Below are 21302 nucleotides of genomic sequence, written 5' to 3' on the forward strand. Positions count from 1 at the left end.
GGTCTTTCCAGGGAAGGAGAAACGCATCCGAGAGGGAGCCTGGGGCTCGACCTTGCAGGGAGCAGAACACGTGGCACTTCCTGTTGTCTCGAGATGCAAACAGGTCTATCTGGGGAAACCCCCACTTCTGGAAGACGGAATGTATGATGTCCGGACGGATAGACCACTCGTGCGTTTGAAAGGACCTGCTGAGTCGGTCCGCTAAAGTGTTCTGGACTCCAGGGAGGAACGATGCCGTGAGATGGATTGAGTGGGCGATGCAGAAGTCCCACAGGCGAATGGCCTCTTGGCATAGAATTGACGAACGTGCTCCTCCTTGCTTGTTGATGTAAAACATGGCCGTGGTGTTGTCGGTGAGAACTAACACACAGCGGCCCCGTAGGAGATTGAGAAATGCCTGGCACGCCAGGCGCACCGCCATCAGTTCCCGAACATTGATGTGTAGGGCTAGCTGAGGTGCAGTCCACAGGCCCTGGGTATGGTGCTCGTTGAGATGGGCGCCCCAACCCAGAGATGAAGCGTCTGTGACCAGGTGCAGAGAGGGTTGTGGGGCGTGAAACGGCATCCCTTCGCAAAGCACATTGTGATCTAGCCACCATGTGAGGGAGGTCAGGACCGAGTTCGGGATTGTGACCACCATATTCAGGCTGTCCCGATGTGGGCGGTATATTGATGACACCCAGGTCTGGAGTGGGCGAAGCCGAAGTCTGGCATGCCTGGTTACGTACGTGCAGGAAGCCATGTGACCCAGCAGGGTAAGGCACGACCTCACCGTGGTAGTTGGGAAGGCCTTGAGTCCTTGGATGAGGCTCGTGATGGTGCAAAAGCGATTGTCTGGCAGGATGGCTTGTGCGCATCTGGAGTCTAGAACCGCACCGATGAATTCTATTCTCTGGGTAGGTTCTAGAGTGGATTTGTCCTTGTTGAGTAGGATACCCAACTTGTTGAATGTGCGCACTATTATGTGGACGTGATCGCGAACTTGTTCCTTGGTGCGACCGCGTACCAGCCAGTCGTCTAGGTACGGGAACACCTGTATCCCTTGCCGACGAAGGTACGCTGCCACGACAGCCATACATTTCGTGAAGACCCGTGGGGCCGAAGATAGGCCGAAGGGAAGGACTGCAAATTGGTAGTGCACCCTGTTTACCACGAATCGGAGGAAGCGTCTGTGAGGCGGGTAAATAGCAATGTGAAAGTATGCGTCTTTCATGTCGAGGGCGGCAAACCAGTCTCCAGGATCGAGGGAAGGGATAATGGCCCCCAGAGAGACCATGCGGAACTTCAACTTTACTACGAATTTGTTGAGTCCGCGCAAGTCCAAGATGGGTCGCAGACCTCCTTTGGACTTGGGAATGAGGAAGTAACGGGAATAGAATCCCCTGCCCCTTAAATCCACCGGAACCTCCTCTATGGCCCCCATGGCGAGGAGCGTAGAGACTTCCTGTATAAGAAGTTGCTCGTGAGAAGGGTCCCTGAAGAGGGACGGGGAAGGGGGGGAGGAGGGGGGAAAAGAAGAAAACTGGATAGCGTATCCCCTCTCCACCGTGCGGAGGACCCAACGGTCCGAAGTTATAAGGGACCAAGCACGGTGGAAGTGGGAGAGGCGATCCCGAAAGGAGGGGGCTGGATCCTGGGGGATGACTGGGGCGTCGTCCTCGACCGCACCTTCAAAAGTTCTGCCTGGGGCCTGAAGGTGGTCTAGGTGGCCCCTGGTTCTGGCCAGGTTGAGGGCCGGTCCACCTTCTTCTACCACCTCGCCCTCGCCTCCGGGCCGAGTCCTGTCTCTGACGAGGCGGGGGGGGGGTAGAAGCGCTGAGGCTGCGGCCTAAACGGCCTGCGCTGGGGGCCCACAACATGCATCCCCAGGGAGCGCATGATTGTTCTCGAGTCCTTGAGGCTCTGCAGGCGAGAGTCCGTCTTATCTGAGAACAATCCATGACCCTCAAAAGGCAGATCTTGTAGGGTTTGCTGCAGCTCCGGAGGCAAACCCGAAACCTGAAGCCAGGAGATCCTGCGCATAGCGACACCCGAAGCCAGGGTCCTCGCTGCTGAGTCTGCAATGTCCAAGGAGGCTTGCAAGGAGGTCCGAGCCACCTTCTTGCCCTCCTCTACCATGGCTCCAAACTCCTCCCTGGACTCTTGGGGAATCAACTCCTTAAACTTCCCCATAGAGTTCCAGGAGTTGAAATTGTAGCGGCTCAGTAGCGCCTGTTGGTTCGCCGCTCTAAGTTGTAGCCCTCCGGCTGAGTAAACCTTGCGGCCAAACAGATCGAGCCGCTTAGCCTCTTTTGATTTAGGCGCTGCAGCCTGCTGGCCGTGGCGCTCTCGTGCATTCACTGATTCCACCACCAGTGAACACGGTTGGGGGTGGGTATACAAGTACCCACAGTCCTTAGACGGGACAAAGTATTTTCTTTCCACCCCTCTCGCTGTGGGTGGAATGGAGGCAGGAGTTTGCCATATCGTATCCGCATTTGTTTGGATCGTGCGGATCAGAGGTAACGCCACCCTCGATGGGGCATCTGCTCCAAGGATATTCACGATCGGGTCGTGAACCTCCACTATCTCCTCCACCTGTAGGTCCATATTACGGGCCATCCTACGCAGGAGATCCTGGTGAGCCCGAAGATCTATCGGAGGGGGACCCGTACAGGAAGTGCCCGCCACTGCCTCATCCGGAGAGGAGGAAGAGGATGCCTCCGGTGGCACTGGATCCAAGGGGGGGTCCTGATCCCCCTGCTCTTGGGCCGGGGCATCACCTGCACTTGGGTCCATGGTGTCGGGTGGTGTGGACACTGAAGCCTCCATGCCCCCTGGCGGAGGCCGAGAGATGGTGGACTCCGGGGCCCTTCTAACGGAGTGACCCGAGCGAGAGGTCGAAGCTATTGGAGCCCCTTGCGCCTGATGGTACGCCCACGGGGTCCAAAACGACCAGTGAGATGGTCCATGAGAGTGGTCCTCTGCCATCTCCTGCCAATGGCCCAAGTTTCGTTCCTCGGCTTGCCCTTGAGGGGGATATGCCGATCTCGACAGGTCCTCCGAGGAGCGAGACACCGATCTTGACGGCCATGGCGGTGCCGAGAGAGATGAAACGAGCCCCGTGGGCTGTGGTGCCGCACGGTGCCGGTCTGGAGATGACCTATCTCTGCGCGGTGCCGGCGATCGGTGCCGGGACCGCGACCGGTGCCGATGACCTCGTCGGTGCCGGGAGTCGGATCTGGACCTCGACGAGGACCTGGAGTATGCCCGGTGCCGGGAGCGGCCCCTCGACGTCGAGCGTCGACCGTGGCGGTGCCGAGAACTACGTCTCGACGTTGATCGGTGCCGACGATCATAGCGGTGCCGAGACGTAGAGCGGTGCCGCGAAGAAGATCTTGGCCGCGAGTACGACCGGTGCCGAGACGGTACTCGGTGCCGGGACTGCGAGCGGCGTGGGGACCTGCTTCGGGACCTGGATCGGTGCCGAGGTTCCAGCCCTTGTGATGGAGGGCGCATCAAGGCAGGTTTCCCCCTCGACTGGACCGGGCGAGTCAATGGTGCCGTCGGTGCCGGTGGTTGAGGCGGTGCCGGCTCCGTGAGAGCTATTAAGTCTCTCGCCGCCGCGAAGGTCTCTGGCGTCGACGGGAGGCACTGTATCACCGCCGGCCTCGGTGGAGACGCCGTCTGCACCGGACTCAACGGCCTCGGCGCCGGAGTCGACGGTGCTGGAGGCACCTGTTTCCGGTGCTCCACCGGCGTACGCGGCTCTACCCCCGGCACTGGGGGAGCCAGCGTCTTCGGCACGGAGGTCCCCGTCTTATGGGCTTTCTTATGCCCTGGGGATAATGACCGGCGCCGAGGCACTTGCCGTGCTTGCGGTGCCGACGAGGTCCGGTGCCGGGAAGGCTCATCTGACGCCACTCGCGTGGTCGTCATGGCCGGTGCCGCCGGGGCACTGCGCACCGAGGCGCAAGGTGCCGGGGCTTGACTTGTGGATGGAGCGTCCGGAGTAAGTGCCGCCTCCATCAGGAGTTGCCGGAGCCGAAAGTCCCGCTCCTTCTTGGTCCTTGGTCTGAAGGCCTTACAGATCTTGCACTTATCTGTTTGATGGGACTCTCCCAGGCACTTCAGACAGGAGTCGTGCGGGTCGCTCGTGGGCATAGGCTTAGCGCAGGAGGCGCACAGCTTGAAGCCGGGAGCGTTGGGCATGAGCCCGGCCCCGCGGCCGGGGGAGAAAGGGGGAGACGACCCCCTTAATCCCCTGAACTATTAAAACAACTAGACAACTTTTAAAACTACAACACTAGGACTATAACTATAACTATAACTACGAATAATGAAGTAAGCTAGGGAGAGTGGAGAACAGCTAAGCAGCGCTCCACAGTTCCAACGACCGTCAGGGGCGGTAAGAAGGAACTGAGGGGGCGCCGGGTCGGCTGGGGTATATATTCAGCGCCATGAAGGCGCCACTCTAGGGGGCTCCACAGCCGACCCGCCGGTGTTGCTAGGGTAAAAATCTTCCGACGATCGTGCACGCGGCGCGCACACACCTAATGGAATGGATATGAGCAAGCACTCGAAGAAGAACTATTGTTATAGTTTGAAATATTTTCCTAATATCTAACCTTGCAGCAGATTAAGCTCATTATTTCTTATCCTACTTTCAGTGGACATGGAGAAAAACTGATCACTGTCCTTTTTATAACGGTCCTTAACATATTTGAAGACTTTTATCATTCCCCTCTCAATCTTCTTTTCTCAAGACTAAACATGCCCAGATTTTTAACCTTTCCTCATAGGTCAGGTTTCCTGAACCTTTTTCATGTTTGTTGCTCTAATCTGGACTCCCTCCAATTTGATGCACATCCTTCTTAAAGTGTAGCACCCAGAACTGCACACACTACTCCAGCTGCGCCCTCACAAGTGCTGAGTACAGCAGGACAACCACCTCAGGTGTCTTACAGATGACACTGCTATTAATACACTCCAGAATGACATCAGCCATTTTTGCAACTGAATCACGTTGTTGACTCATATTTAGGCTTGGAAGGATTAGATTTTTATTGGTAAACATTGATTTCATTGTACACAAACTGACAAAGAAGTATTTCCATTGATAATAAGTGAAATTTACATATAGGCAAAGTAAGAAAAATACCGCTTGAGAACTTACTTACGTTATTTAAGACTAAAATTTTGACATATGATGTTAACAATTTGAGTTTTAGTGGTTTATAAAGTTTTAACTTTTTGATTCTCAATATCTACTGTAATTAAATAATTATTTTCTGACCCCTCCATAATCTCCCACAACTGCAAAAATTTAAATCAAATATCATAACAAATGTTTAAAATAAACATGGATAATATCAATCAAAATGATAAAAAATTAAAAATCGAATTCTGTCAAGCCTATTCATATTCAATTTGTAATCCACTATAACCCCCAGCTCCTTTTCAGAAGTACATACCAACCAGCCAGTCATTCCCCATTTTGAGTTGTGCAATTGATTTTTCCTTCCTAACTGAAGTACTTTGCACTTGTCTTTATTAAACTTCATCTTGTAGATTTGAGACCAATTCTCTTATTTGTCAAGGTGATTTTGAATTCAAATCCTGTCCTCCGAAGTGCTAGAAACGCATCCCACTTTGGAGTCATCTGCAAATTTTATAAACATACTCTCCACTCTGTTATCCAAGTCGTTAATGAAAATATTGAATAGTACCGGATCCAGGACTAATGTTGGCTTTGGTCAGATGTTTTCAGCTTTAACCCCAAACTGGAAACCCTATTTACTGTTCTTGGCAGCCTATGGAGATTCTCCCATGGCCACTAATGATACTTTAGAGAGACCATGAGCCTCTATTTATTTGAAGTGAACATAAAGATGTACCAGAGAAGCTGAGTAGCACTGGCAAACTGTAACAACCTGGTAAAAGGAGACTCCTTTACCTTGAAAAGGAGTTTTAAAACATGGCTGCACCCAGGGCTAGATTAAAACATAGGCACATGCTGTGGGTCTCAGCTTCTGGAGTCACATGATGACATGAGAATCGCAGCTTTCATTTTTTAAAAACAAAATGTTTCTAGCCCTTATGATCGTGGAGATAGCCTTGAAACTGTGATCTGAACCCCGGTGTACGCTACGGAATTATTTTGGTATAATGTTGTTGCTCAGGGGTGTGAATAATCCACACCCCTGAGCGATGTAGTTACACCAGCCTAAGTGCTGGTGTAGACAGCGCTATGTCGGCGGGAGGGCTTCTCCCGCCAATACAGCTACTGCCTCTCGTGGAGGTGGAGTTATTAAGCCGACAGGAGAGCTCTCTCCTGTCGGCTTAGAGTGTCTTCACCAGAAGCACTACAGTGGCACAGCTGCACTGCTGCAGGTTTATAGTGTAGACCTGCTGTGAGTTTGGAGACTGCCTGAAACAATGGCTCTGAGAGGTGTGAACTGCCCCTCTCATCAAAATGAGCTTTTAACTCTGATACCTGGCTGCAATGCGGGTGGTTTGGGGGGATGCGCATAAGGTATCATTTCAGCAGAGGACTCAATGGATGGAAGTTCCTTGTTGCCATCGCCTCAACACTGTTCTGTTGGGGTGGTGGTGGTTGGGGCCTCCACACAAGTCTTCTTCTGGGATGGGGACTGAGTTCTCCCTTCTCCAGAACAGACCATAGCCCAGGAGTTCTCAAACTGGGGGGTTGTGACCCCTCAGGGGGTCGCGAGGTTATTACTTGGGGGGTCGTGAGCTGTCAGCCTCCATCCCCAAACCCTGCTTCGCCTCCAGCATTTATAATAGTGTTAAATATAAAGAAGTGTTCTTAATTTATAAAGGAGAGTCACCCTCTGAGGCTTGCTGTGTGAAAGGGGTCACCAGTACAAAAGTTTGAGAACCACTGCCCTAGCCCATCTGAAGATCAGAGAATGGTGGTCTAGGGAGCAGGCTGCCCAAAAAAGAGTCATGGTTGGCCCTTGCCACTCCCAACCCAAGGAGGGGCCGTGCCACAGGCAGCCCCATTTGAGATGTGCCCAGATCCCTGGATTTCCTTAATATGGTCCTGGCCACATCCACCAATCTCAGTTATCGAGTCAGATCCAAGAACTCTAAATTCTTCACACCGCTGCTCTGGATGATTTATAGCAGGGGTTCTCAAACTGGGGGTCGGGACCCCTCAGGGGGCTGTGAGGTTATTACATGGGGGGGGGGTCGCGAGCTGTCAACCTCCACCCCAAACCCCGCTTTGCCTCCACCATTTATAATGCTGTTATAAATTAAAAACACTTTTTATATATTTAAGGCGGGGGGGGGAGGGGTTGCACTCAAAGATTTGCTATGTGAAAGGGGTCACCAGTACAAAAAGTTTGAGAGCCACTGATTTATAGTAACTCACACCTCTGGAAAATTCAATCAAATTAGCTGAAGGTGTGAATTTAAAGTGGATTAGTTAAACTTCATTAAATTTCTGTGGACACTCTCATTCAGAGCTTGTCTATACAGGCCTGGTCTACACTTAAGAATTTATACCAGCATAGTTATATTGGTCAGGGATGGGAAAAAACAAACAAACACCCAACCACCCCACATCTCCTAGTGATACAGCTATGTCAAACCCCCCACCCCTCCAAAAACAACCCAAACCCCCAGTGTAGACACTGCTACATGGACAGAAAAGTGCGTCTGCTGATGTAGCTAATGTCGTTCAGGGAGGTGGTATTCCTACAATGGCAGAAAAATTCCTGCTGGGGAATTAAAAAGTGGTCTTAATTCAGTTCCGAATTTTATTTCTGAATAAGAATATCCACATAGGGATTTAATGTAGTTTAACTAATCCACTTTAAATTTGCACCTTTAGTTAATTGGAATTAATTTTCCTGAGAGTCCCCATGTAGACAAAGTAGGCAGCTTCCCTGAAGTGGGAGCCAAGAAATCTGCGTTTTATTTCCAATTCCAGTTTCCCCATCTGTAAAATGGGGGCTAATATAAACCTTTGTGCTTTGAGATCTACAGATGAAAACTGCTCTATAAGTGCCAAGGCCATTATGTATTACAAGAATTCCAATGAAGTCAATGGGACGACTCACAGTGGGTCACCTTCAGTCTTCGCACTCTATTATTTTAAGAGTAACACACTACAGTAAAAAATTTGATTTGATTACTATTATTGTGTATAATCAGTCTGTTCCTGAACGTACCCAACTTATGCAGGGATGTCACACAATGCAATGTCTAACATCACAGTAAGTGAGGTCACAAACTGAGATGTAGAATCTGTGGATAAATTAAGCAAACTGGAGGCCAGAGGGATTAAAGAGGAATCTGCTTCAGTTTACACAGGCATCTTGGCAAACAGTAGGGCTGGGTGAGCAACTCACAATGAATAATTTGTTCAACACATTTTGTTTCTTTTACTGTTCACAGATGGTCCTCAAGCAACTCACAATTTTCTTGAATTTATTTGTTCAAAATCATTCACCAAGTCAAGCCTACTGATAATGCTTGTTCTCAGTTTGATATTCATAATTTGAGCTGTTTTGGTTGGAAGCAGATTACAATATCACATTTCTTTTCCCTGCCTGGATGTGTTTAACTCGCAGAATGAGGTTTCCTGTGTGTATATTTATGATGCTGACTTTAAAATTCTCTTTCTGCAAATACTGTCTAATATTCACTTATAATGAACATGTACGTTCCTGCTACCAAATTAATTTGCTAAAACATTCGTAGAAAACGCATACAAAAATAAATTCAATTAAAAATTCAGATCAGCAAGGCTAAGACAGGATATACAGAAATACAGAGCAGTTATATCAGTCACACAAGTATTCAGGAAAACATACTTGGCTGGGCCTCAACTCCACTCATCCCCTTTAACTATGATGCACTGAAACAAAACATTACTCACAGCTTGCCTTAGGCAAGAATTCTGCAAGGCTGAATTAATTAAACATTCCATTTTGCACAGTTTGATTTAAAAGCAAAGCTGCAGGTTACAAGTACTCCTACCTTCCCGATAATTGGAATGAGAATGCAAGGGTCCTGTCACAAACAACATTAACTCCTTTCCTAATTTACAATGGTGGTCTTATTAGCTGGAGATTATCACTCTGATGATGATCGCGGTGCTTGAGGAAAGATTTTACTATGTGTTTTACAATGTGTGCTTTAAAGGTGGAGCCATCAGCCCTGAGGAAACATGGACTACATGACAAAAACAGGGTTCCATGCCACAGGCAATGCCGCACAAAATGTTCACACTGCAAGGAAGTCTAAATTCTCGCACCTCTGAAATGAGCACCGCATGGCATAGGCTTTTTATTATGTTTAACGTGGGCACAATTGGGTTGATTTCATCTTCCACAATTTTTCCAAGGCTTATATTTTTCCTCTGACAATTTATTGTGCATAAATCAAAATACCTGATGGTGGTACAAATGAACTACCTGCATGAAATGAAACCATAAGAATAAAATTCATATTCTGCTATATCTACAAAAGGCAAGGGATATCCATCACAAATGTAAAATATGTATAAATGAGAGGTAAATCAGACCCTATATCTTCTTACTTCAGATAGAGGGTGACGTATCGGGAAGGCAGTGTAGTCTAGTGGCTAGGACAAGGGACTGGAAGCTAGGAGACCCAGGTTGGAATTCTGACCTCGCTGAAGCCAGTGACAAAACTAATATCAACTTCAATGGTGCCCGGATTTCATCGCATGAGTTCATCATGACCAAGGTGCTGCATGGCCTTAGACAAGTCACTGTGCCTCTTTCACATGCTATAACTTTTGTCCATCTTGTCTATTTAGATTATAAACGCTTCAGGATGGGGACGGTCTCCCCTTAGTTATGTCTACACAGCAACTGGCATAGTGCTGCCCAGCGCAGGCAGGCAGACGTGTGCTAGCTCTGCTCGAGCTAGTGTTTTTAAAACAGTAGTATAGTGTGACAGCACGGGAGTAGCTGTCCGAATACGGTCCTGGGTACGTACTCCGGCAGCAAGCCCCAGCCGCCCGCCACTTGTGCTGCCAAGGCCACACCACTATCTTCAGTATGTTCGCTCAAGCAGAGCTAGCGTGTCTGTCTACATGCATTGGAAAGTGCCCTCCCAGCGGCTGTGTAGACATAACCATATATAGTGCCTAGCAAATGGGCCCCGATATTGCAAGACTAATATGCAAATACAAAACAACAAATTAAAGAAGATAGGTCTGCTTCCACAGACCTAATCCAAAGCTTGCCGACGTTACAACTGACTTGAACGGGTTTCTGATCAGGCCCATACATTGTACAGTTTAGTCTGAACTCTGTCCTTTGTTTTCTTGAGGCTACTTCTGAGCTATCTGCAGAGGTGCCTTGATTAATCTGTCAGGGGTTCATTCTCATATGACTGGGCTAATGTTAACAGTAGTCATGTGGCTAAAAAAATCCTATCCATTCACCTTGTAACTTTCTCCATCTTCCAAACTGGCAAATTCAACCATGGAAGGAAGGCACCTTATTTTGCGGTGTCATTTCACGTTCAGCCACACTTATCCTGTAATCAAGTCCTCTGAAAAAGCCTGTTTATAAGCTAATTTGGGAGACATTAACATTACAGTTGAAAGCTGGCTGGGAGGCAGAGAAGCAAAACATCACACTGCTAAGGAAAAGGCAGGCTTGGGAACAAAAATCAGGATTCCCACTCTCAGGGCCCCTGCAGCAGATCTGCCATAAAGATGTCTGGGTGCCGTATAGTATCTTGGGATTGATGGGAGCGCCTCACTCTTATGTTCTCCCTCTGTGGTCGGAGCCATAAAGTGGAATAGCCTGCCTTGCATGCCCAGGTTTATAAGAAATGAATCAGTGCATGTGTGTTTCACTGACCAAGGTAAAAGTAGTTTGGGAAGATATATGGCCAAGGTGGATCAAGCAGACAGCTGAAGACTTTTATCTGCCTTTTCCTGAACACAGCAAGTTCCTGAGAGACTGATTCAAAGAATTAAATGAAAAGATTCACACTGTAGTTATAGGATTAAATCCTGAAAAAGAATGAGCGTGAGGTTGACACAGGCCTTAAATAAAACCCTGCAAATGAAGCTTCAAATCAGCAGAGCCTTCTGAATTAATCACAAGCGCAAGTTGATTCACAAGCTAATGAAGCAGGCCCTGAAAGCCAGAGCAATGTCCAAACTATATCTTGCAGCAAGTTTAAACTCATTGGAAAAGAGAGGAAAACCCTGCCTCAGCAGTAACTGAGCCTTCTATAGAAACAATTAGATCTGTCATTGACTGTAGTAGGAGACCTTGTGAAGTATTCTAAACTATGCCTTCTTTTGTGATAATTTAAGGATTTTCCCCAAACGTATGCAATGGCACATACAAACCAAGGGACAATTAACTGCTCTAACGCCTCAAAGATTATTAACTACCACGTGGTTTAGCTGACATGATGTCCCCTTTTTGACCCTGCTGTTTAAGTCTCTTTTCACTTTCCCTGGAGATGTAGCAACATTAATGTTAAACCAATAGAGCACAAGAGCTGCAGGCATGTACATTTAAGCCCAAGTGCCACCCCCTGCTGACAGATAGGCTAAGCAGATATTCTGCTGCCTGTGTGAATTTTCATGGGGCCATGAAATTCAAGGTATGCACCAGCACGACCCTTGATAAATCCACATGCAAAAGCATGAACAGATTGGAGGTATGTGCCACGCATCTGTGGTTAAATCTGCCTGAAAGTATTTCTGCTCCACAGACTGACTCCCATGGTAATTTACAGGTGCACAATGCTATAATGAAAGAATAGGAAAAGCAGGGAAGGGCAATCTGCCCTTTGCCTAATGTAATACTTGGGGATTGAAAGCTCAAACTGACTGCTATACGGTTCAGGTCTTACTTTGACACAAATGGTGAGAAAAACAAATCCAGTTTAAAAGACCATCTTGAAAACTGGAACAGAGAGCAGGCAGAGTGAAAAAGAAAATAGTGTGTGAAAAGAAGGCACGTTTTATTATTACTACTTTGGTGCTTGCAAAAAGCACTGCTTATGGCCCAGTTCTACCACCTTGCTCATGTTACCTTACTCCGCAAGTAATTGGAAGAGATACATGTCCAGGACCTAATCACTGGAGCTTCAAAAATGGAGTCCTGTTTAATGCGGCGTATACCAAAATGTACACTTCCAAAGAGAAAAACCCATTTACACACAAGAACCTGGTAATAATTTTCCATAACATCTTGGGAACCCTACAAAAATATGATGTTGTTTAGATTACAAATAATATTTATTTGACCGCAAATATTACCCATGACTCCATGGAGTTTGTGTCTAAGAAACACTACCATGAATGCCTAAGAGCCTTTTCAGCACTGCCAAGATTTATACTTGCTTCTTTTTACTCCTGCAGGAAAATAGCTACACTATTAAAGGATTAGAAAGGAGGAAAAAATGCACCGACATTCTAACGCTATGTATTCTTAGGAATTTATTTGCAATGCTTTAAATTATTGCTTGTCGCTCACTTGCTAAACCAGTCAGTGATTTACAGACTTTATTTGTGTGCACGTACAGAGTATTTTTAGATTTACCAGCAAAAACTAAATTCAAAACTGAGTTAAATTCAGAAATATATGCTCAGAGCCCCAGACTCTTAGCTGTATGTGGAGGGAGTATTCAGCACATACAGTTTTACAGCTTTCTAAACTTCTTTTCATGCTCCCTGAAAATCCACTGCTCTTCCTCGTTTGCTAGAGAGACCTCCTCTAAACCATTATCAATAGACACCAAAAGCCTCTTTTAACTGCTGACACTCTTGGTATCTATGCTTAAATAATTGCCCTTTTCAGCAGGAGATGAACAGGGGCATTCAGGGCAAATTTCACAACTTCATGTCGAGTTCAGCTGTGCAGTTTTAATCCTGGGTCTGCCACTGACTCACTGTCTGTCTCTGGGAAAGTCCTATGCTCTTGTCTGCTTCCTCGCATGGAGCAGAGCAGAGATGGGCCTGGGTGCTGGTGAGGTGGGAGGAAATTACTCCATGGCATGCTCCTATGTTGCTGCAGGGTGCAGGCACTGCAGAATTGGGCTGAGGCTGGATGACTGATATCCTGCTGGACTCTCCTCTCAAAGGAGGACATTGGGGAGTAAGGCAGGTGACTGCTGGAAGAGAAAGGGTGGTCTCGTAGTTAAGACAGTTGAGTTCTGCCCTGGAGAACTGGATTCTATCCCACAGAGTTCCTGCGTGATACTAGTCAAGTCAAAACCAAACTTTTCACAGGCTGTCACTAATTGTGTGTTCCTCATTTGCTGAGTGCCCAACTTGAGATCCTTGGCATCTGTCTGACACGCAGAAGTGCTGAGCACTCACAGCTGAATCTGAAGTCAATGGGAGCGGTGCTTTAAACCGATCAAGTGCTCTCCAATGCTAGAGTGCACTGAAATGTCAGGGCCTAGACGTCTCAAACTGGGCACCCAAAATTAGTGGGTATTTTTGACCATAATCTCTTTGTGCCTTGGTTTCCCATTTGTGAAACAGGGATAATAATACCCCCTTCACCTCATGGGGCGGAGCTGAGCTGCAATAATTTAGGAATACTGTATGCTGACCTAGCTATTGGGATGTTTATTGTATGGTGTAGGATGTTTACTGGAGGAATGTGTTGGTTTAGGTCAACAGCAAGCTGTTGGGAAAACAAACAGGAAGCATAACAGCTTGAGACAGTCACTCCTCTGCCAACACTTGGTGAGAATGTCTCCTGCATTGTCCCTGGAGATGTTCTACCTCTGTCCCCTGCTGAGCTCACTGGACTCGTCTGTCAAGGGTGTTGAGGGTCCAAACTTGTGAACAAGGACCATGATTAGATTTAACCAGACAAGCAGGGGAGAGCCAGTAAAGTGAGACAGACTCCCAGAACTAGGTTGCAGGGTGACTGGGAAAGTCAGGCCTGACTAGGATCTTTACCAAGGATAGGCAAAATATTAATTGATAGACCTTTGGTTGTTTTAAAACCCTTTTTCTTCTACTATGCTTTTTTCCTGCCGTTAAGATTAAACAGTACCTTGGGTTTTAGAAGGCTGTCTGAAAACTGTATTCACCATGTGTCACAGAACCCCAAAGGGAAGAACTGCAGATGCCAAACCCAGTAAGATCTGCTTGGAAAACCATGGTCAATCCCATGTGCCTGGTCTAAGAGTGAAAGAATCATGTGCTTTCACCCCAGGAGAGGTATACGGTCCAAGGCCTAACACCGAAGGGGGTGCACTCAGAGAGACCAAAGAGGGAACAGAAGGGCAGCTAGCCCTGGAGCCAGGATATAGCAGTGTTGTGAAAATAAATTCATTAGTGCTTGTGATGAATGCCATGGACATGCCCGTGACAAAATTATTAACTCTGGCCTGGTCTACACGGCTGGTGGGGGGAGCGGGGAACTGATCTAAGTTATGCAACTTCAGCTATGTGAATAGCGTAGCTGAAGTTGACGTACTTAGATCGACTTACCGTGGTGTCTTCACTGCAGTGAGTTGACTGCTGCCGCTCCCCCGTCGACTCCGCCTGTGCCTCTCACGGAGGTGGAGTACAGGAGTCGACAGGAGAGCGCTCAGGGGTCAATTTATCGCGTCTAGACTAGACGCGATAAATCGACCCACACTGGATCGATCGCTGCCTGCCAATCCGGTGGGTAGTGTAGACATACCCTCTGTCTTCAGAGGAGGGTTTGAGTAATATGCAGTAAATAAGGCCTGGGGTAACACACTGAACAATCAAGAGGAAAAAAATATATTGAATAACTGCTCATTAAGTGAGCACCATCCATTCTGTGCACTGAATTTGGCAGGGGTCATGTGGAAAAAACAGCATGTGATCACGTCATTAAAGACTGTATCATAATATAAAAAGAGGGGGAGAATCTTAATGCAGGGGGTTGGGGGGGATGTTCGTGTTCAAGACTTTTACTCACATATTAAGAATTTGAGCCAGATCATCTGCCTGGAAACTGTGCACAGAGACTTCTGCCCTTTTTGGGTGGGGCTGAGCCATCCATGTGGCGCTGTCTCTCTGTAGGCAAAGGGCAGGCAGGCTTCGGCTAAAGGTGGGACCGGGAGGGAGGCTAAATGTCTCTCCTGCAAAGCCTGCAAAAAGCGAGTCAACCTCTGTGCTAGGAGTGCCCCCTTCTGGGTTCCAACAGAACTGTGCCACCAGGAAGCCAGAGGGAGGCCAGAAGCCAGAGGGATGGGTGCATAGAGGGTCTCTATGTAGAATCCCTCCCCGGCCCAGCTGATAACCTGTCACCCTCATTTCTGGGTATCTGTGTTTTCTGGTAACAGAACTGTATTTTCCTCACCCACCCTCAACCCTGCTCATTCCATGAAGGTGAACGGGCAAACCTCACAGTGCCTGATGGAACTAACTGGACATAACTCCATGAAGAAATGGTGATGTCTGTTCCTGGCATTGACGCACTCCTTCCAGTGGAAAATCCCACAGGAGGATGAGGAAATATGGCCTTTTGATTGCACACATTGCTTGACTTCCTATGTTCTGAAGCTGATTTGGGTGGTTGGGTGGAGGGTGGAGCTCAACAGCAGCTATAGACATATTATGACAGATCATCCTGGATCCCAGCTTCCTCCCGAAACACACACACTTCATTTGTTGCATTAAATGTCCTACCAGGTCACCTCAAACTCTGAGATACTTGTCCTTTAAAACAGCACTTTTCACTGGCTCCATGTCTGCAAAGAGCTTGAGATTTCCATCTAGACTGTGGCTGATATATAGATGGAGGACATGCACTGAGGGGATTTATCGCTCCTGTAAATCCTCTGAGAAGCTCTTTGAATTGCATATAAAGCACAGTGAGTAATTTCATGGCAGGCGGTTTCTAGAGATTTGTGGGGAGGGGTGCGAAAATGTCCTTTTGACAGTGTTTTCAAGGAACAGACATTGGATGTTTCCCACACCCAATTTATAACACTTCTTATACATTGTTACAGCACACAGACTAGTTTGCAGAGGATACTTCAGATCTTCTACAATAAACATTTATGAGAGCGTCTAATGTCCACAGTTTTTTAATATTTGTTCCTAGAATATTAAAAATTGAAGTTCTGGGAAACCACCCTTCCAAGTTCACACGGTCTGCTACAGGTTTTAGGGTTTAGAATTCAATGCAGAGCAGGTGAATCTTGCATATAGCAGCACCCCATTATGTCAGCACACTGCTCTGGTCTCCCCACTTTTTATTTATTTATTTACTGCAGCATGAAAGGGGGAAATGGAACTGGACAAGAGGCATAGAGTGAAAGAGAAACATGGGTGCTGTTAAATGATGTCTGAGAGGAAAATGTTACTGCTATTTTTGTAACCCTGAACCTGAATTTAAAGAGCAAAAAAGGCAGTCCGTGTTTCCAATGAGATACCATATCCCACACCTCTGTTATGGTCCTGGGCAGCCACTTAAAGACATTATTACTATCCCCCAAGAAATCCCAATCGTCTAATGATAGGAAGTCATTGGAACTCCTCTTGGGAAGCATTATGCATGGAGTTCACAATAAACGTCCTGAAACTTCCCAAACAGTAAAACTAAGGAAGACTTGCCTTAGTTCTGCTGATATTTCTCAGGTACAAAATAGCAGCAAAATAATACTGAGAAAGAACTGGAGGGAGGAAAAAAAAAAAACCATCCAGCCCTTCTTTATGCATTATAAGGAAGCAAAAGAGGGCAAAAGCCCAATGAAAAAAAATTCCTTTGCTGCTGACCTTTGAAGTGAGAAGATAAAAGTACCCAGGAGGATTTCAGCGGAGGTAGGTAGCGTCGAGTCAGGGGCATACACGGGCAATGCTGAGGAGGTGGCAATAGGGAGACGTGCAGTTATGAGAGACAATGAAAATAATACTCGGCCCTTCTGAAGCACTTTCCATCAAAGCACTGTACAAACTTTAAGCTCATTAATTAGCCCTCATGTGGGAAAGAAAGAAGCAGGATGCTAATATTGTGGACAGTGCAGGCAAAAGGAAGATCTGAAGAGTATTTGGAAGTATTGGTGACTCACTTATTAGAGTAACATCAATGGCAATATCCATTAACATTAATGACACCCATGGAAACACAATCAGCATACTAAACAGGGACTGCGTGTGAATAATGTACAGTGCGGACAGGAGTACACTTCAGTTCCAATTCAAGGGGGTAGAGTAAAGTGCTTCAAAGAAATATATGGTGACAAGACGTGATCCAGAGCCCTGAGTTCTGTGGGACCAGGACTCATTGCACAAGATATTAAATTAATCCATTGTCACCGCACAGCATCGACCCAGCATGCCGCTAACTGTACTTCATGGCTCTTGGTCACTTCATTTCTTTATTACGTTCAGCTTACAAAGATTTTTTTTTTAAGTGCATCCAAGGAATTCAGGAGCACAAAATCCCACGATTTCCAAGAACACCAGTGTTCCTAAATCCTTTAGGCAATTTGGGAAAATCCCACTTGTAATATCCCCCCCCCCCCTTTTTTTTAAACTATTTAAGATGAATTTAGTGCTGGTGGAAAGACGCTGTGCTGACAGCTCTGAAGAATGAAATCCTCTGTACACCAGCAGAATGGGCACAGGAGAAGTGCAAGCTTCCCCGTGCACTGACCCTTGATAACGTCTGAGCCCTCCCTCGGAGGGACAACTTCTGCTGCCCTGATGGTTGCTTTGTGCACGCATTCCATCCTCCATCTCTCTCTGCTGAGAACACCAACAAGGGCGACATACCCCATCCATTACCACACACCTCCCTTCGGCTGTAGTTTTGTATAAAATTATGTTAAAGACAGATCTCCAGATATTCATTCATAAAAACAAGAAATTAAAATGTGTGTTAGTGAGTCATTCGCAATAACTGCCGAATGAATAGCTAGAGCACGCTGGGTCTATCCATGGCACACTATAGTCCCTCAGCTCCCTTAGAGTGCTTTTATTTTATCTACTGTTTCTCCTGAGAGGCTGTTGCAATGTAGTCATGACAACGACAACACAGCGGTTCTTAGCGATCACTATAACGGTGCACTCACCATGGCCATTTAAGCTGCTGCAAAACTACAGCATTTAAACCACATTTCTTCTCTTTCTTAGCTGAGCACGCTCTCCTCTGTGGTGCACGAACAAGACGGTTTTGGTACCATGTATTTTTACACGCGCCATAAAAGGAACCGTGTTTTAGATTCAGAGTTTATGCAGATGAGGAGATTTCTGAGCTAACCCCTGATGCAAATGAATAACGTCAATGCTGCCATGTTAAAAGAATCCAATCCTGCTGATCTTACTCTAGCATACTGTTCCACTGACTTCAATGAGAAAACTTGCATGAAGAAGGATTTTCAGGCTCAGTCTCTTGCTTTTCCAGACTTCAGAAAGAAATAAAAATCAACATAATCTATTTCAACTATACCTAGCTTCTGTAACCAAACCGAAGGTGTTAGTCCATAGCTACTGCTATCACGTACAGTGTTAGACTTTGGGTTAGGACACTGAGAAGCTAATTGTCCATAACGGCTCTACCTGAGCTCAGCTGGGACTGGTTCAGAGTCTCTGTAACACATGCAGAACCTGGCTTTACATTAGCCATCTCCAAATCTGCATGCAATTGGGAGGAAAAGGGGTGCAGAGAGGGACAAGGCAAGAGAAAGGATAAACATGGTTAATTTCAAAAAGCTAACGGAACAAACTCTAGGAGACTAACAATTTCATTGGCAGAGAGAGTATTAACAGAATGAACACGTCAAAAGTCTGGGTTCTGATCTGATGTGCTCTGAGGCATAGATTCTGTAGGTCACATCATACATTCTACACATTTACGAGGGCAAAACTAGATATAGGCAGACTACTCACAAGCCTATCCTTTGATAAGAACTGGGGTAGCTGCAACCACATGGAAATACGATTGTTGTCAGCAGGTTTCTAAGACTGGTGTATAAGGATTCTTCTTCTCCTCCCTACCCCGGAGAAAACTGCTGCAGATAGCTCAGTAGGGAGTTTACAGCATGGTTTGATAATGGCAGTGCTAGAACCTTGCTAGCACCAGTGGTGTTTAAACGTGGCTGTAGCTTGCACAGTCCCGGTGCCAGGTGTAGTCGGGACCCTAAAGATATAGGGCCTCATTTTCAGAGGTGCTCAGCTCCCGCTGAAGTCAACGGGAGCCATGGGAGCTCAGCAAATCTTAAAATTAGGCTCATGCTCTATAAACCTTTCCTCCTAGATGAGCATGCATCTCCTTCTAACTCCAAAGAAAGCTGCATGAGCAGAAAAACAAAGAAGAGAGATACCCACCCCCTAACACTGGCAAAGTCTGGGGGGAGGAGGGAAACTTCTATTAAAAAATAAAACACACACCAAGTCTTCCTAAATTACTAGAAACAGGAGATGTGTAACTGGGGCCCTTTGATGTAGGGAAATATTACAAACAAGAACCACCAGTGTAGAGCACAGACGAACACTTAAGCCTGTCAATGAAGTCTCACGTGGGATGTACTGGTGTTCCATGCACTGTGGCAGCCAAATTTCTAATCTATTTGCTTCAATCGTATTACTCAGAAAGGGACATGGCTGCCAAAAGAAATTAATTTCACATGAAAAACAAGCAAAACCACTAATAAGCTTTATACCTTTGAGCAGAAATATTATACTTGATTGAGTGTTTGAACTCTTCCCTCTAACAAAATGGTTTTAAAGCAGAGTGAGTCTGAGTGTTGACCTTTCAGATTGCATTAAGTAACCAGAGATGTAGCCATTCTTTTTTTCATGTTACAAAGGGGGAAAAAAACACGTCAGCTGAGGTTAACTGCTGCTGAACCCTAGAAAGAATGGCATTTCTGGAGGGATCAAGGTTTACTTCTTTCCCACAACGTTTTTCTGTACAAGAAGAAACAAAGAAGATTCTTCCTCTCTCTGTTTTTTCCACACATCCAAAAAACTCAAAACCAAAACCCCTCTTGGCTCTCACTAGTACTCACTATCCTCACTGCAAAATGTATTTACATTGTATGTCAATAATATGGCCTCTTATGTCAATCAACTTTACCCTCATTCTTGCAGTCTCTGCCCCGATATCAATACCCTGGGGCTCTTTGCTGAAAGTTGGGATGACAAAGAAAACAGCTCCTTTATGATTACTGACATTGCTGGCAATATTGAAAGAAGGAAAGCCTTCCCCTATTGCATGGCCCTATCAGAGACAACCATGTACTACTCTGTTACTCTCCTTTGCGGCCTCACAAGTGGCCAGTATCCTTCTGCCAAGTCTGTAACCCCCACTGCTTCACTGGGGGCATTCAGCAAAGCAGCTCCTCATAACAGACCGAACGAGTGCTGTCAAATGACACCCTTCCTTCCATCCAGAGATTCTCTGCTATGGTTCCCAAATCCCTGCTGATCCACATAGGAGGATACTGGAAATAGGAACCACATTCCCATTCCCCACCATGCAGTGCAAAGCGCCATCTTTAGACCAATTTGCTGGGGAAGGGTGGGGCAGGGAGATGGGGACTTTTTAAATAACCGATATGTTTAAAAGTTTATTATTTGAATCATGGAAACCCAAGAATAAAAAAGCATCTTATGGTGGGGGATGTACAAGGGAGGCTCAACACATCAGGCTTCCACCTTTAAGAACTTAAATCTCTGACAAGGGGGTATAATTTTACTGATATTGGACTAATTATTATTTGTGTTGCACCAGCGTCTAGAGGCCCCAACCAAAATCAGGGCCCCGCTGTACTAGGCACCAAAAGAATGCTGCCACCAGGTCCTCTCACAGAGTCATTCTGGGGCTGGGGAGTGCCCGGTACTAATAAAATTATCTACCCACTTTTAAGAAAATCAGCTTAATTATTTTTCTCCTGAAGATTGTTTTAAAATATATAATGCGCTGTCCGAGCTATATTTAGTTTTCTTCCATCTCCCAACTCTTTAGCCCATCTTTCTTCCAGTTGACACCCTCATTTTGTCTGCATGGGGGTTACAAAGGTGTTTTCTTCATCTTTGATCATGGTTTTAATGCCATTTAGTGACCCTAGCATCTTTGGCAGAAGAGGGTTAGAATTATCATTGTCTTGGTTTCCCAGTTGCATTTGTTTTATGTTTAAAGATCTTAAAGGAACATAAGAACGGCCGTACTGGGTCAGACCAAAGGTCCATCCAGCCCAGTGTCCTGTCTGCCGACAGTGGCTAATGTCAGGTACCCCAGAGGGAGTGAACCTAACAGGTTGTGATCAAGTGATCTCTCTCCTGCCATCCATCTCCATCCTCTGACAAACAGAGGCTAGAGACACCATTCCTTTCCCATCCT

The 21302-nt window shown here is 46.5% G+C and overlaps 1 protein-coding gene across 1 annotated transcript in view; it reads right to left on the bottom strand.

Annotated features, from left to right (window-relative positions):
* The window catches only part of ARHGAP32 (Rho GTPase activating protein 32), a 410242-nt gene that overhangs the window by 66074 nt on the left and 322866 nt on the right, over positions 1–21302 (bottom strand). Inside the window, 1 exon segment of the mRNA XM_042851949.2 lies at positions 18518–18592. Coding sequence (XP_042707883.2) covers positions 18518–18592 — 75 coding nt within the window.

The sequence above is a fragment of the Chrysemys picta genome, chromosome 16 (genome assembly GCF_011386835.1).
Source record: "Chrysemys picta bellii isolate R12L10 chromosome 16, ASM1138683v2, whole genome shotgun sequence".
NCBI lineage: Eukaryota > Metazoa > Chordata > Testudines > Emydidae > Chrysemys > Chrysemys picta.